At 40.0% G+C, this 14,011-nt stretch overlaps 1 protein-coding gene and 2 long non-coding RNA genes across 3 annotated transcripts; all 3 read right to left on the reverse strand.

Moving 5' to 3' along the window:
- Positions 1-1,689: 1,689 nt before the first annotated feature.
- On the reverse strand, positions 1,690-3,527 carry LOC134658409 (uncharacterized). Its single transcript, XR_010097699.1, has 2 exons — positions 3,391-3,527; positions 1,690-1,790 (listed from the first exon to the last, which is right to left on the reverse strand). It is a non-coding gene; the product is annotated as an uncharacterized LOC134658409 (long non-coding RNA).
- A 3,382-nt stretch (positions 3,528-6,909) lies between these two features.
- Positions 6,910-9,081, reverse strand: LOC134658459 (uncharacterized). Its single transcript, XR_010097705.1, has 3 exons — positions 9,019-9,081; positions 8,442-8,553; positions 6,910-6,996 (listed from the first exon to the last, which is right to left on the reverse strand). It is a non-coding gene; the product is annotated as an uncharacterized LOC134658459 (long non-coding RNA).
- Positions 9,082-9,495: 414 nt separating this feature from the next.
- Positions 9,496-13,484, reverse strand: LOC134658498 (uncharacterized). The gene is made up of 5 exons (XM_063514184.1): positions 13,472-13,484; positions 13,311-13,424; positions 11,848-11,967; positions 11,369-11,428; positions 9,496-9,638 (listed from the first exon to the last, which is right to left on the reverse strand). The coding sequence occupies exons 1-5, from the start codon at positions 13,482-13,484 to the stop codon at positions 9,496-9,498; spliced, it is 450 nt and encodes a 149-aa protein (XP_063370254.1).
- Between the last annotated feature and the right edge of the window lie 527 nt (positions 13,485-14,011).

Below are 14,011 nucleotides of genomic sequence, written 5' to 3' on the forward strand. Positions count from 1 at the left end.
TTTTATTTAGCTTGACCCCTTATCTTTGTATATACATATATGTGCTTCAAATCTTGCAATCATCTTGCAATCGATTTTTCGGCCACTTCTACTTAACCGATTTCGATGAAATTTGGCATGCGTATCAAGTCCGGGTGACTTTTTATAATATTTTCAACCTTGGATCTTCAAATCCTGATGCTGCAGAATGACTGCTTACCTTACCCGAGTCGTACAGGCCTGCTAATTTAACTATATTATTGTTGCTATGAAACAAACCCTTAGTGACTTATTACTGACCTCCAACTCTTCAGTTCTGATGCTGCAAGGTTACTGCTTGCCTTAACCTTTTGGACGCCAATGACCGATATATCCGCACCGTAGGTTCAACGCCAAAGACCGATTAATGACCGACTGAAGTTGAACATTATGTATATGCACGTAGGTCGATCTTGCTCTGTGGTCTATGATCGATTAATACGTCTTTGGCGTTGGACCTACGGTGCGTATATATCGGTCATTGGCGTCCAAAAGGTTAACCGCCACGATTTCTGATTTCAAAGTAGGATTTAAACGTGTTTTAACCGTGGTACCACGGCTTTTGTACCACAGGGGACCACGGGTAATTTCTTTTCCCCGTAGACTCACTGCACCAAAATGGGACTACGGGTAATTGAAAAGAACTGTCTTTTACCCGTGGACCACCGTTGTCATATTTGGAAGGTTATATAGGTAGGATTAATTATTACATTCTCTTACATTTAATTATTACAAACGGCGTCGTCATTTTACAAACGTGAAACGTTATGTAAATTGCCGAAAGCAAATTTAGTGTTTCTTCTCCAAAAACATTTGCTTCACAACGTAATTAGACGCGGGGCTCCTATTTCTGGGCGGTTTGCCCTTCGGGCATCTGAAGCTACCTAACGAACCTAACCTATCTACTTGTACCTACCTACTTACGCTTAAATTGAAGTGGGTCTATGGGGAAATAAATTATCTGAGGAATGACCCGTGGGCCCACGGAAAGTTTCGTATAACTTAAAACTGGAGCAGTGGGTCTACGGGGGAAAAAATTACCCGTGGTCCCCCTGTGGTACAAAAGCTGTGGTACCACGGTTAAAACACCGATTTAAAGTATCGGATAGGGGCGTTTGCATTTAATAATGACCTCCAACTCCTCAGTCGTGATGATGCAAGATTACTGCCTGCCATAACCGACCAGTTGGTGAATGTGTCAATTTTAAATTAGTGCGCTAAGTTTTAGGTAGATGCTTGATACGGGTAAATACTGGGTAGATGGGTATTTACCTGGGTGGGTAAATTGGGTAAATACCCGCGACCTATCTCTAGCAAGCTTTCCTCATGGACCAACTACGTATGCACAACTAGTCGGTTTTCGATCCATTGCCGGTGCAACAAATTCTATCGATCTATCATTTTTCGAACCGCGAGTTCTCAGTTCGGGGCGAACTACTAGTAGTATTATCATACAGAACGGCCACGCACCGCCCCGCCCCGACTCGCATTACCTCGCCCCGCGACTGGCCACGACATGAATCTGGCGTCCTCTCAGTAAAGCGACTTACCCACACATACACAATGACGCGTGTACAGACGTGCCGCGCACACATATAAACGCTGATGATTTTTGATGTATGGCGTGTCGGCCCTGTGGTTTGGGTCCTAACAGGAAAAACAAAACAGCAATTTAAATTCCTAATGTTTATTTCAGTCGTTTCTTCGCCTCTTCCTGTCGGCCGACCACTTCCTTATATCTGATGACGTAAGGGGCTGGAGCTGCACCGTGGCTGGAGCAAACAATTGTTTTCATTAGATACAATATCTGGGAGACCGAGCTTTGCTCGGAAAACATACAAAAACTCCAAAATTAGCGTTTTCTCAAAGATAAGACCTAGCTAGATCGATTTTTCGCCCCCGAAAACCCCTATATATCAAATTTCATCGAAATCGTTAGAGCCGTTTCCGAGATCCCCGAAATATATATATATATATATATATATATATATTAAATAAATAAATAAACAAGAATTGCTCGTTTAAAGGTATTAGATAAATTACATAAATATATATTATATGTTAAAAGCACTGGTGGCCTAGCGGTAAGAGCGTGCGACTTGCAATCCGGAGGTCGCTGGTTCAAACCCCGGCTCGTACCAATCAGTTTTTCGGAACTTATGTACGAAATATCATTTGATATTTAACAGTCGCTTTTCGTTGAAGGGAAACATCGTGAGGAAACCAAACTAATCCCAATAAGGCATAGGTTACCCTCTGGGTTGGAAGGTCAGATGGCAGTCGCTTTCGTAAAAACTGCCTACGCCAATTCCTGGGATTAGTTGCCAAGCGGACCCCAGGCACCCATGAGCCGTGGCAAAATGCCGGGACAAACGCGAGGAAGATGATGATTAGGCCACGGACTGGTAGCAAGCGGCGCGCGACTAACCAAGGCCGTTCATACATTGCGCTCGAACAAATGGCCTTGATTTGCCGCTCGTCGCTTGCGTCCGGTCCGTGGCCTTATTTTAATTTTAATTGAAATTGACTAAGTCCCACAGTAAGCTCAATAAGGCTTGTGTATATTACTCGGACAACGATAAACATAATTTAATTTACAAACACTGAAATAGATAAAAAAACACCCATGACTCGGGAACAAATACCTGTGGTTAACACAAATAAATGTCCTTACCGGGATTTTGACCCAGGACCATCGGCTGCATAGGTAATTCTATTATTTTCGTAGTCGACATCTAGCGTCAAATGCAGGAATTATCAGTACTGCTACTCGACACTAGATGTCACGTGTGTCGCTACTGACGAAAAGTGTATTGCTCAACAAATTACAACTAATATTGGGTACTTTCCTCTACTTAAAATAAATTATTTCACACCGTGCACGAAATAAAGCACCAGATAATTATTAGAAAAACATAGATAGCAGTTATTTTTAAACACAGTTTCTATTTAATAAATCGGATGGAAGTATAAAAAGTAGGTGAGTTGACTGTGACGTCACTACACACGTTTTCATATAAATTCCATATTAGGAAATCGGTTTGACAGTTCTAAAAAAGAAGCTAGTTTGACTAGTAGGAAAGTAGCCAATTACAAGCAGGAGTAGAAAGAAAAGAGTTCCTGTTATAATATTAGCTGAAAACTGTTGAGCATTAGACTTTCCGTTCGTCGCGACATCTATTGTCGAGTAGCAGTACTCATAATTCCGCTATTTGACTACTACGAAAATAATAGCCGTTTTGGTAACAAAACTGATGTATGGAGTGACCACTATGCTTACTTATTTCTCTATGGTAGCACATAATAGCCGTGTTGGTAACAAAACGGATGTACGGAGTGAGCACATGGTACCACATATGAAAAAATACTCACGTTCTGAAGTCACCGTTCGAAGTACCATTTCACTTGGATCTCTCATAGGCCCGTTTGCATCATCTTGCGACACTCTTGAATTGCTAGTATTGGCATGTATGACATCTGATTTCAGATCGCCAGTAGTAAGCTCCTGAACTGTTTGCGATCTTTTTAGGGATTGTGATCCTCTGAGATTGCTAGCATTGGTAAATATAACTTGTGATTCTCTGATTTTGCTAGAAGTGACCAGTTTGACTGTTCCGAGATCGCCAATACTAAGTTTCTGTACTTTTTGGACTCCGAGACTAGGCGAGTATTTTTGTGGTGATGTTTTGAAATTGCTAGTACCCTGTATGATGTCTGTTGCTCTCAAAACGTTAGAATTAAGTGTGTGGTCTGCTTGGAATCTTTTTAGAACATCAACTGGGACCTTTACGAGTTTCCGGTTGAATTTGCCTTTTATTTTAACTGTGGAGTTTGGTTTGCGTATTCGAGGGTCGATGAGTCGAAGACGCTTGGCAGTATGGTGGTCAGATTCATCGTCAAAACGCTGTGAATGATAGAAATAAATTAAGTTAGAATCATTTTTAAAAGCCATACTACGTTTTTAGCTATCTGCCCTAGTAGCACGGTCGCATTTTTATCGTTTGTCACCATGCCTGTCACGTTCTAACAAGTATGTAAGTGCGAAAGTGACGGGCATAGTGATAGTCGATAAAAATGGAACCGTGCTGAGCCCGCTGGACATTAAAGATAGATAGATATACATTTAATTGATAGTTTATACATTTTTATGTAGGCATATTACATTGGGCTTATGTTATGAACAAATAAAGCTACACCGGCTCTAATTCTACACCTCTGTCAAGATTCAAACCCCTTTTAAATTGGAGGAGGGTGTCCCAATATGGGACCGGCAAGAAACTCGGCGGGACACATTTTTTTCAAAACATTACATCTTATAATTCGCATTTAATTAAAAAATATTTTTTTAATGATTTTAAAATTCATGAAATATAACGTTGTATCTAAAGCTAAGTTATCAAACGTTATCATTCCCAAATATCGGCATCTTAGCTTTATCAGAAGTGTTAAAATAGCATTACGTACCCAACACTTTTCTGAAACCCCTCTTTGAAGTTTATTCACTGTGGTATCGGGGTGAAGCTCCACCTTCACATCCACTGCGAGCGGGTCGGGGTGAAGCTCCACCTTCACATCCACGCCGAGCGGGTCGGGGCGGGGCTCCACCTCCATGCCGAGCGGGTCGGGGCGGGGCTCCACCTCCACAGCGAGCGGGTCGGGGGAAGGGGCAGTGGAAAAGGAGGGGGCGGGGGAAGGGGCAGTGGAAAGGGAGGGGGCGGGGGAAGAGGAGGGGGATGGGTCGGGGGAGGGGGACGCCTCGGGTGACAAGGGCTCCTCCGGCTCAAGTTTCACTTTCACACTGAAATAACACCTTTGTTTTCTAGTACCTACAGGTATACAATTATACGTAGTGAAACTAAAATAGTTATTTACGATACAAGTGTCTAAAATGTTAGCAAGTGTTGTATACAAACGAGCACAAACCTACTGTAATTTGTAATAAATAATGTAGGTAATATTCTCCGACCGTCCTTAGTCTGGGACCGGTCTGAAAACCAGCGCCGGGCACCTAGGCCCGGCACACGCTGAGACTGGAACCCTTTGCCTAATACAAAGATCTTCTCACTTTTGTTTTGTATATGATAACAACTGTTTTATTTTATTATGTAAGTAATTCTAACTCTATTTTATTTTCATGTATGTGGCAATAAACAATTCTTATTCTTATTCTTAAGTGCGGAAAAGAGGAAATTCGAAACGAGTGGCGATAAATTAAACCACAACACAAAGAAAAAACACAACCGGGAGTGTTTTAAATCGACACGAGTGGCGAATTACCTAGTTGCACGTGTATCGTACAACATTTTACAGTACATATATGGCAATTTAATTAAACTTTCGACATACCGTAAAATGGGGTGAGTAGGCGCAAAACTGACATTCAAACCTCGATAACATTTTATTTTTACATATGCAAACTGAATGGTGTATATAATAAGTGTTCCGGACGTTTGTATTTTAGTTTTTATCTTATTTTAGGTAGTTCCATTTCATAACTTTGACGATAAAGAGGAAAACCCACCTCACCCCGTAGTGCCTCGTATTTGGGGTGAGAGGGCTTTTCATACAAAGGTGATTTTGGAAGAATGTTGGATCGATTTTTTTTTATTATGCGTATTACTATAGCTCCATTTTAAATTGGAATACATTATTTTTGTAGCAGTAGCCTTAAAATCCCTTCTCCTCACCCCTCTCTCAAACCTTCTCTCCCCATTCATAACCCACCTCTCCCCGCGAAACCTACTCACCCCATTTTACGGTACGCACGGAAAATGCTATTTCCCGCACTAGTTCGGGAAAGTAGCACCATATGTAGGTACTGTAAAATTATGAACAAGTTACTGTCAAAAACATTTATTCTCATAATGCTTCTCGAGACCTGTCTAATGAACCTAAAATCGATGTTATTGTGTTCATCCGTCGAAGATTTCCTTTGGAGATCTTCCGACTGCATCATCAGATAACCTCCATGTTACCATATCGTTACATCATTATCGCAATTACGGAAGCCATCAAAATTTTAACTATGATCAAATATCAGGAAGTTTAAAGTTTAATCGATGGAGAGGGGGGAGGCCCTTGCCCAGCTGAGCAGTGGGCTCTGAATAATAATATGAATCGTTGAACATACAAAAAAAAACTCCTTTTTTGAAGTCTATTAAATATTCCCCTGGAACTGGAAGAGACCCCTTAAAGGGATAAGTTCGCCTTTGTACTAATTTCGAATGTTTTTTGAAGTGAAAACTTCTTTAGCGGCGCTGGGCACTTTTTGAGGTGGGGAAAAAATGATAAACTCGAGACAGCGTAAGGCGATCACGTGACCGTAAGGTTTAGATGGCCACTCATTTAGATGGCATTTAAATCAATAAAGAAAAACTCAATGACATTACATGAAAAAGGTTCTAATCTTGTACGGGCTGAAATACGAGGATCTCAGTTACATTCTACCTTTATATCACTCAAATATAATTCAATAAAGCTACATCTTGATGAAATCGCTAATAAAAGTGAACTCTAGTACTGGTGAATAAAACTCAAAATATCATGACCAAATATATTTGCGAGGTCTGCAAGGTAACTTTACAATTTCTATTCGAATTTTAAACAATTAACGCTACAAATTTAAGCTCAATGGCCAGCAATTTCGGAACTAAAGTTTTTCAATAGAAAGGAGGATGGGTCAATTATACAGTGCCGCAGAAATTTGGACTAGTCATTGAGTTTTCACTTCTGTCGGCTCTCCCGGAGTGCAACCCGTTGGTTTTTTTCCCTTTTTTATCTGATGTTTGTACAATAAAGTGTTTTACTATTACTACTACTAAATTGGAATCAAATATATCTCGAAAGAAAAAATATTTACAATGAAGCTAAATATAAATGTTTAAAAACATACCCATCTCCATCAGTCTCGTAGAGTGTTAGCAAGTTTTCCATCACCAGTTGTTGACGTATAACCGCCAATACTGCCTGCGTTTGCTTCTGTAAAAAGACAGTTTATTTCTCATGTTTCATTCTTCATGTCATGGAAAATGGCGCCGCTGCGCAGTTGCGCCAACGTTGCGTCGAGCAGCAGCTACAGAGTTAACTAGACGCCGACGCTCGGGAGACGCTAGTGTGGGATATTGTCTCTATGGCTACCGCATGACGCCACTTTGGCGCCACTGCGCAGGGACACCGTTTTTCAACTTTTTCATAGAGTTGACTAGACGCCGACGCTCAAAAGATGCTAATGTAGGGTCGCTATAGTTGTTAATTCGTTTTGCTATTACGGTCTCACCACAATCCTCACGACACAGGCTTGACCTAGTGTGAGGGCTACTTCTAATCTAACTGTTTCGTATGTATTATAAATGTACAATTACCTAATCTTGCCTGCTCTACTTTGTTAATAAATAAATTTTGTATTTTTTTGTATAGGTTCTTCGATCAACACGGAAGGGATGCGGCATTCGCACTATTTCCCCTCTGCCTAGGTACAAGATCAACTGATCCAGCGCGGGTAATAAAACTAGTTGCGCTCGGATTTTTAACTAGACCCGAGTCCAGACGCGCGAGTGAACACAGCAGCAGAAAAAATGCCTAATTGCTCGGTTTTTTGTTGTAAAAAGAGGTCGGGGACATCAAATTTACAAAAAGAAGGTGTTACATTTCACATGTAATATTTTTTTTACATGTCATACGTTTAATTACATTTAAACACAATTATTATATTTTAGTCTCATGTAATTGCTGGATTTATCGATTTTGTTCGCCCAGTACAAATTGCGGATCGGTCGAGCGACAAATCCGACTTCTCATCTCTCAGAAAACAATAAAATTCTTTGACGAAAATGTGTTAGTGTGCGTGTTGTGACACTTGAGATTCGTCCGTACACAAAAACAGATCGAGGTGTGCAAGATTTGTCTGTGTAGGGTGTCATTTTCTATGTATTTGTGTCGTCATTACAGATTGGATTTTGTATGTAAGTGTGTGAGAAGTGCGACTGTGTGCACGTTTCCCCCCGCGAAAAATGGCAGAATGATTTGAATGTCAAGATATCGCTTGGGCCTATCCCTTCCGACGTGTCGGAAGCCCGTGTTGATCGAAGTATAGGTTGCGTGGTAGGTACAATGATAGGTATTATATAACCATAGATAGGTTATACTCATACTTGAGGAGCACAAAAAACACTTCCATATTTATTTCCGTGCCTACGAAGAAATCTGTTATTTCTGATTAATTTTCTCATTCCATCCATCTTTGTCACACTACATAAGCCCGTCTCTTTCTCTTTCGGTGTGCGGGAGCTCGTTAGCACGTGTACATTTCTCGCTTGCCCAGGTGCGACTAAAGGCAACTTGTCCAATTTGTCACAAGGTAAGCGCTTCAATTTTGAAACGCCTATAACCTATCTTGAGTTATAAATCATTGGGTAGGTACTGACCTGTGTGGCACCCTTTGGAGAGCGTAACACGTAATGCGCATAATGCGTTTCGCTCGCCGCGCACGCCTCGCATAGTGCACCGCGCATGCACTGCACGCACCAGAACGAAAACCTGCACGTGACAAACACACAGCTAAACCCTTTGACCGCCAAAGACGTCAACTGACGCGCGCGGCTACAGACGAATATCAACCTTCGTGCATTGCGATAAGGCTCACAATGACGCGCCACGAAAGCTTCTGGGAAACCGAGCTTTGCGCGGAAAATATATAACTCAAAAATGCGCGTTTTCTCAAAGATAAGACCTAGCCAGATCGATTTTTCGCCCCCGAAAACCCCCATATAGCAAATTTCATCGAAATCGTTAGAGCCATTTCCGAGATCCTCAATATATATAAAAATAAATATACAAGAATTGCTCGTTTAAAGGTATTAGATAGTTCTTTTTCAACACGCCATAGCTCATATGGGCTCTCTACATTCCTAAAAAACTGATGAAAAAGTTGCGTTTTATCCGCAAGAGGCAAAGTAATAAAATTTATACAACTGTTGCATAAAAAACTGTAATGACACTCACCCGTCAATGACTACTGCACAATCCTTACACGGGACCTTGATATCTTCAGGAACTGCTGCAGCTACAAGTCAAAATAATACATTTTAAAATTTTAATATAGTTGCTCAAAAGTGCTACTTTACGTAACATGTTACTGTGGAAAGGTCACATTTTAGTAGTATTAATTGTTGTAATGTACAACCAGCTTTATGAGCCTATTTTTCATATATAACCCAGCCTTCAAAATGTATAGCGAAATTATGATTTAGCGCTAGTTAAGTCAAAGTTATTGTACTTAAAAAAGCGAAAATAGGGTAGAAACATATTTTTGCTATCCTTTATTTTGCAACATTGCTAAGCACCACTTGCACCAACCCACTAACCCGGGGTTAACCGGTTAAACCGTAAACCCAGTATCAAATTGAACTGGAAACCATGGTAACCCCAGGTTTAACCGGTTAACTCCGGGTTAGTGAATGGTGCAAGTTGGCCTAAGGGTTAGGCGAGTAGTGAGTGTAGTGACTTGCCTGGTGCACTGGGCTCGGATTGTATGGGCGCGTCGTCTTCACAGAACAGGGACAAGGTCACGACTTCGTCCACTTTTGGTTTCTCGGGCACCGGCGTCGGGGCTTCGGGAGCATCTGAAATATCACTACATAGTATAAAACAAAGTCGCTTCCCGCCGTCTGTCTGTCCCTATGTATGCTTAGATATTTAAGTAAGTAAGTAAAGTAAGTAAATACACTTTATTGCACCACAAAGAAAAATACAATAACAGATTTACAGTGTAAATAAAGGTAGCAACAGGCGGTCTTATCGCTGTAAGCGATCTCTTCCAGACAACCTTAGGGTAGCAGGATATAAAGAACAGAAAACTTTTAAAACAGGTAGAGCACGAAATAAATTACAGGAATAAGAAGATTACACATTCGATCATATACTATTATATAAATATGTACCAATAGGTACAACCAAATAGGTTAATAAATATCACATACATACATACATTTAAAACTACGCAACGGATTTTCATGCGGTTTTTTTAATAGATAGAGTGATTCAAGAGGAAGGTTTATGTATAATTTGTTAACCAGTGCGAAGCCGGGGCGGGTCGCTTGTATGTAATATGCAATTTCAAACGAGAAATTGAACTTGTAGTTATCATCATAGCCTTTTATCGCTCAAGCTGAGCATAGGCATAGAGAAAAAAATACATAGAGTGCTCACTCCATACATCAGTTTTAGTACCAAAAAGACTATTAGCATCTAGCATCGAGTAGCGGAACTATCAGTACACCTACTTGACAATAGATGTAGCAGTACTGATAGTTCCGCTACTCGATGCTAAATGTAGACACTGAAATTAATAGTCTGAACTGATGTATGGAGTGAGCACTCTTGTCTTCCTTATTTCTCTATGGCATAGGTCTTTCTTCGAGTACGCCACTTATCCCGGTCCTGAGCCAATCGCATCCACAAGTGACCCGCAATCTTCCGAATGTCGTCCACACAAGAGCCAACGGAAACTCCTTTCGTCTTAAAGCGGCCATCATACTCATATATTTTATTGAATTTCATGTGCACAGAGGATCTTATGGCTGACAGTTTCAACACAAAATAGATACAGTACAGAAGTCAATCACATGTATGTACTTCACTTTTCATACCTACGCTCGGCGGTCGCTCTAGGGTTGTCAACTATGATTTATGCACAAAAAACTATCGTAGTAACGTGATAGTGGCACTCGTATCTAGTAGTGGCCGGGGCGGGGTGCATAGGTACCTACCTACCTAACTGTTCTGTTTAACGTTAAAACGAACCATCGAAATACAAGCAGATACTTACTTACCTCTCTGAAACCACTGGTAGCTTAAAAAACGACAATTCATCGTTTTATGTTGAATTCAAATAACCGTCCACTGAACAGTTATAATAACTTTTTTTTGTTTCTCCATTATTGCACAAAAAAGTTCACAGACGCGTGCCTCAAGCGGATGGCACTCGCGCTCGGACTGGTCCCAACCGGTCCGAGATATCGTGTCCGTAAGCAGTGTCTATGTGTGCGTTGCTAGAGCGCACTTTGTATGTAGATTGATTTCTGTACTGTATCTATTTTGTGGTTTCAACATGAACCCGGCGAGGGTATAGCAACATAACAGACTAATTTAAACTAAACTAAACATCTAGATCTCACTTAAAAGCCATTCCGTTAACATTTTGGCCCACCTATCATCACTGCCTGGCACTATGTCCCGCCCCTCCATTTTAATTTGGTAATGACGTATCCGACGTCTTAAAACTTGGTGCGGCGTTGGAGTATAGGTAGTTAAAGTAATGGATAATGAAATGGGAATGAGAAGCTAACATTACCTGCTTCTATCAACTCTGTTCTCTGCCACGAGAAAACATTTTCGCGGGTCTTGCCAATCTCTGAAACGGTCAAACAGTATCATTTAATAATGTTTTTTCTTTTGAATAAAATATTATTCTAATTCTAATGTTTCTCAAGATAATTATAATCTACATTTAGAAAGACATGCAATAGCACTCAACTTTTTTTATTCGTTTGATAAAAGACAAAAATAGAATGGTGACAGAGTGGTCAGAAACAAGAATTTTGACCCTAAAACAGGCGTGGCTCACTCCGCGTCGCTACTAGTACATTCGGCCCACACCAATTTTGGTGTCTAGCCATGGTAGTTGCCGCGCACCGCTATGGAACGGACGCCTGCTCGCGCCTGCGCAACCTAGGCTAGCGGTCATATCTGTCGTAATACACGCGTTTTGTTAGAGAGTGAATCTTCCGTACCTAGTACTATTACTTATTATGTGCCTAAAATCAAATATACCTGGCACAGGCGAGGGCGGCGAGTCATTGTCAAATGCGTCCGCATCTGCCTCTATCGGATCACCAGTCTCTACATCACTGTCAAGTTTGCTACTTCCATCTTTTGTTGCAGGTTGCACTTCTGTAGACAAAAAACTGTTTACAATATCATAGAGAAATAAATACATAGAGTGATTGTAAGGTCACTTCTATTGATAACACTATATATAACACCTTAATACTAATTCTGCACTATATCTCTGTATGTATGTTAAGGGTATTATTAGATTTTGATATGACAACTCTATGTCAAACTGGGTAACGTCATTTTGATATGGCAATACTATATTATTTTTTTAATAAGAGCCTGACAGATCATTGAGAGGGAGATTTGACGTTTCTGGCTGTAAAAACATTGACCTGTTGATTTCCTTATTATTTTCACTAATAATATACGAAAATATCTACTGGAAGTGAGTTTGATTCAAGACCAAGACAAGACCCTACATGAGAGAGTGGGAGAGATCACTCCATACATCAGTTTTGGTACCAAAAAGACTATTTATTCATAGTCTACATCTAGCATCGAGTAGCGGAATTATCAGTACTGCTACTTGACAATAGATGTCGCACCAATCCAAAAGTCTAATGCTCAACAATTTTCAGCTAATAGTATAACCGGATTAGCCAGAACTTCAATATTAGTTGTAATTTGTTGTTTAATGAAATTTTCGTGAGTCGCGACTCACTAGACATCTAGTAGTAAGTAGCGGTACTGATAATTCCGCTATTAGATGCTAGATGTCGACTACGAAAATAATAGTCTTTGGTACCAAAACTGATGTACGGAGTGAGCACTCTGTTCTTATTATATTTCTCTATGACAATATTCACAACACTACACAATTGTAGTAGTATGATACTAACTGTAAAATATAACAAATGGGCTATTTATAAATTACGCCATTTAAAAATAGGGGGGGTCTGGACATCGGATGATGGTAGCATGACGTAGGAGGAAACGGAGTCATTCGAACCATGATTTTTGGATGATTTTAGGGGGGGGGGGGGGGGGGGAAATCTACAAAAACAGATGACGTAATTTATGAACAGCCCCAAATTGCATTTAAATTAAATACCTATTTATAATTCAAAATCATCCAGTCGATTTCCTACATTACCTATAAACAACTCGAAAATTGCATTTAACTACTATGCCAGTCTGTGACTCTTGTGTATAAAATGTAATCTTAGCTGGCAGGCCAGCCAAGCTGGAAAATAAGCTGTATCAATGTAATAAATATGTATATGGGGCATTATCTATGAAAAGGGACCTTATTGTCGATGGCGCTTACGCCGCACAGCGTCGCGCGGCATTATATTTATATCGGAGCATCGTTAACAATGGCGTAACCGCCATCGACAATAAGGTCCCTTTTCATAGATAACGTCACATATTTGTTTCTGCAGTCTGCACTGACTTACCAATTGCCGGTTGCGGTGTTTTTTTCTTACAATACATATGGTCGTAGTGAACCCAAGGCTGTGGTGGTTTTGGTATGGGTAAAGCAACAGTAGTCTTATTTGTACCAGTCGTACCTGTAGACAAAAGTTAATTTATACAGTACATTTTAATACAAACTCACAAATGACATTCATGATACAGTCAGCATCAAATATACAATGACGGCCAAAGACGTCAAATAAATGAGCATTTCTCAATAAAGTGTCATTCAATAGAACTTGCTATGTAAACAAAAGTTACTAATAATTTGACATTCAGTGTCAATTTTAGTATGGCGGTTTGTTTACATAGTTAGCAAGTTCTATTGAATGACACTTTAAATTTGTACATTTCGATCACATCTTAGATTTCTATAAAAATTGGTATGCTGGTAAAGTACATGAAGCTGAACAATTTCCACCATATTTCCCAAAATGTCCAAGAAAGTTTGTATGAAAAATTTCTTTTTTGTTACCAGATTTCCTAACACATTTGTACAAAATTTGTACACATGTACAATTTTTTTGAGAAATGCTCAAATATTCATTTATTTAAAATTTGAGCCACGAAACAAGGCCCATGTCAAAAATATGTACCATATATGGTAATTAGTCTAATTAACACATATTTTTGTTTCGTATTTATCTCGCTTTCATTTTATTGCTACTTGCGTACATTCTTA

The sequence above is a fragment of the Cydia amplana genome, chromosome 22 (genome assembly GCF_948474715.1).
Source record: "Cydia amplana chromosome 22, ilCydAmpl1.1, whole genome shotgun sequence".
NCBI classification, from domain to species: Eukaryota; Metazoa; Arthropoda; class Insecta; order Lepidoptera; family Tortricidae; genus Cydia; species Cydia amplana.